General features: G+C 38.5%; 1 protein-coding gene across 1 annotated transcript in view; it reads right to left on the bottom strand.

The window, feature by feature from the left end:
• The window catches only part of LOC137976572 (T-box transcription factor TBX5-like), a 24,881-nt gene extending 23,826 nt beyond the window's left edge, over positions 1 to 1,055 (bottom strand). Inside the window, 2 exon segments of the mRNA XM_068823953.1 lie at positions 48 to 135; positions 991 to 1,055. Of these exon segments, the coding sequence (XP_068680054.1) occupies positions 48 to 135; positions 991 to 1,055 (153 nt within the window).
• Between the last annotated feature and the right edge of the window lie 80 nt (positions 1,056 to 1,135).

Raw genomic sequence — 1,135 nt, 5'->3', positions numbered from 1 at the left:
TTTTTCTGTCGTTAAGCCAACCTCGTTCCAAGGATGTCTATTCTTACCTTCCCTTCGAGCGAGGTTTGAAGTAGAGGTCTAGTACCTCCTATAGCCCATTCCGAGTTGCTGCATGCCTCAGTTTCAAAGCGAGTCCTGGTGCACAACCATTCAAATAGAAATGAGTTACGTATTCTTATGCAAATCAAACTCATTTTCCTTACAATAGTTGAGCACAAGACTCACTTCGAAACCGAGACAAACAGCAACTCGGAAATGGCCCATTCATGCCGTGGAGCATGTATTAACATCAGAACAAAGGGGTGACTTGAATTGTAGTCAGTATAAAAAAGAATGTTCAAATTCTGTTATTATATTTTTTGAAAACATTCTTGTAAACTGATTGCCTTAACCACAATATTTTTTTTCTAATCCTCGCGACGGCGCTGCAAAAAGGAGGATGGCCTATGTCGCTACTTTATAATCCCCAAAACGGCTTACTTTATACTTATCTGTAAAGATCTTCAACAAATTATGTCAAACCGTCAACAATTGTAATTAGTTTGCGATGAATAAGTATTAGAACCCAATTCTCCAAATAAATTAAATGTAGTCCAACCGTGTCAACCGAAAACATTAAAACTGGTATTTGTCCATCAGTGTTGGGTGTAAGGAAACGCGGTACTTGCATGACGTTTAACAAACTGAAGGAGGTTTTAAACTTAGTAAAACATGAATGATGAAAGGTGATCTGAGTATGGCAAACTAACATTATTGTGAGAGTATTCCAAGTAAGAATGGTCGAAATATTTGCCCGGTGTGAAAAGTGTAAGTGTCAGGTATTGAAAGGTCTTTTTTCTTTTTAGTTCCTAAACGTCTGAATAAAAATGCTTAGGTCTGGTTTCATGGGTACTCAAAAAAGGAAAACTATGACTCCTTTTCAGAGTCACCAATCAATCGTCGAAATTTTGAACTTTTGGAAAGTAAAGTGTTTAGCCGGAGAGAGTTCACCTGAACGGGAATAAACTTAAAATGGACGTGGAAGAGTACGTGTAATCAATAAGACGTTTAGCCATCGTCAAACTACCCATATTCAAAGCTCACAAGCTCTGGATTCGCCACCATAGTTCAGGCCGCAGGTCACATGTCCACATAC

The sequence above is a fragment of the Montipora foliosa genome, chromosome 11, assembly GCF_036669935.1.
Source record: "Montipora foliosa isolate CH-2021 chromosome 11, ASM3666993v2, whole genome shotgun sequence".
Classification (NCBI taxonomy): domain Eukaryota; kingdom Metazoa; phylum Cnidaria; class Anthozoa; order Scleractinia; family Acroporidae; genus Montipora; species Montipora foliosa.
Note: the sequence above shows the minus strand (reverse complement) of the source record. Positions and strands in the feature narration are given on the sequence as shown.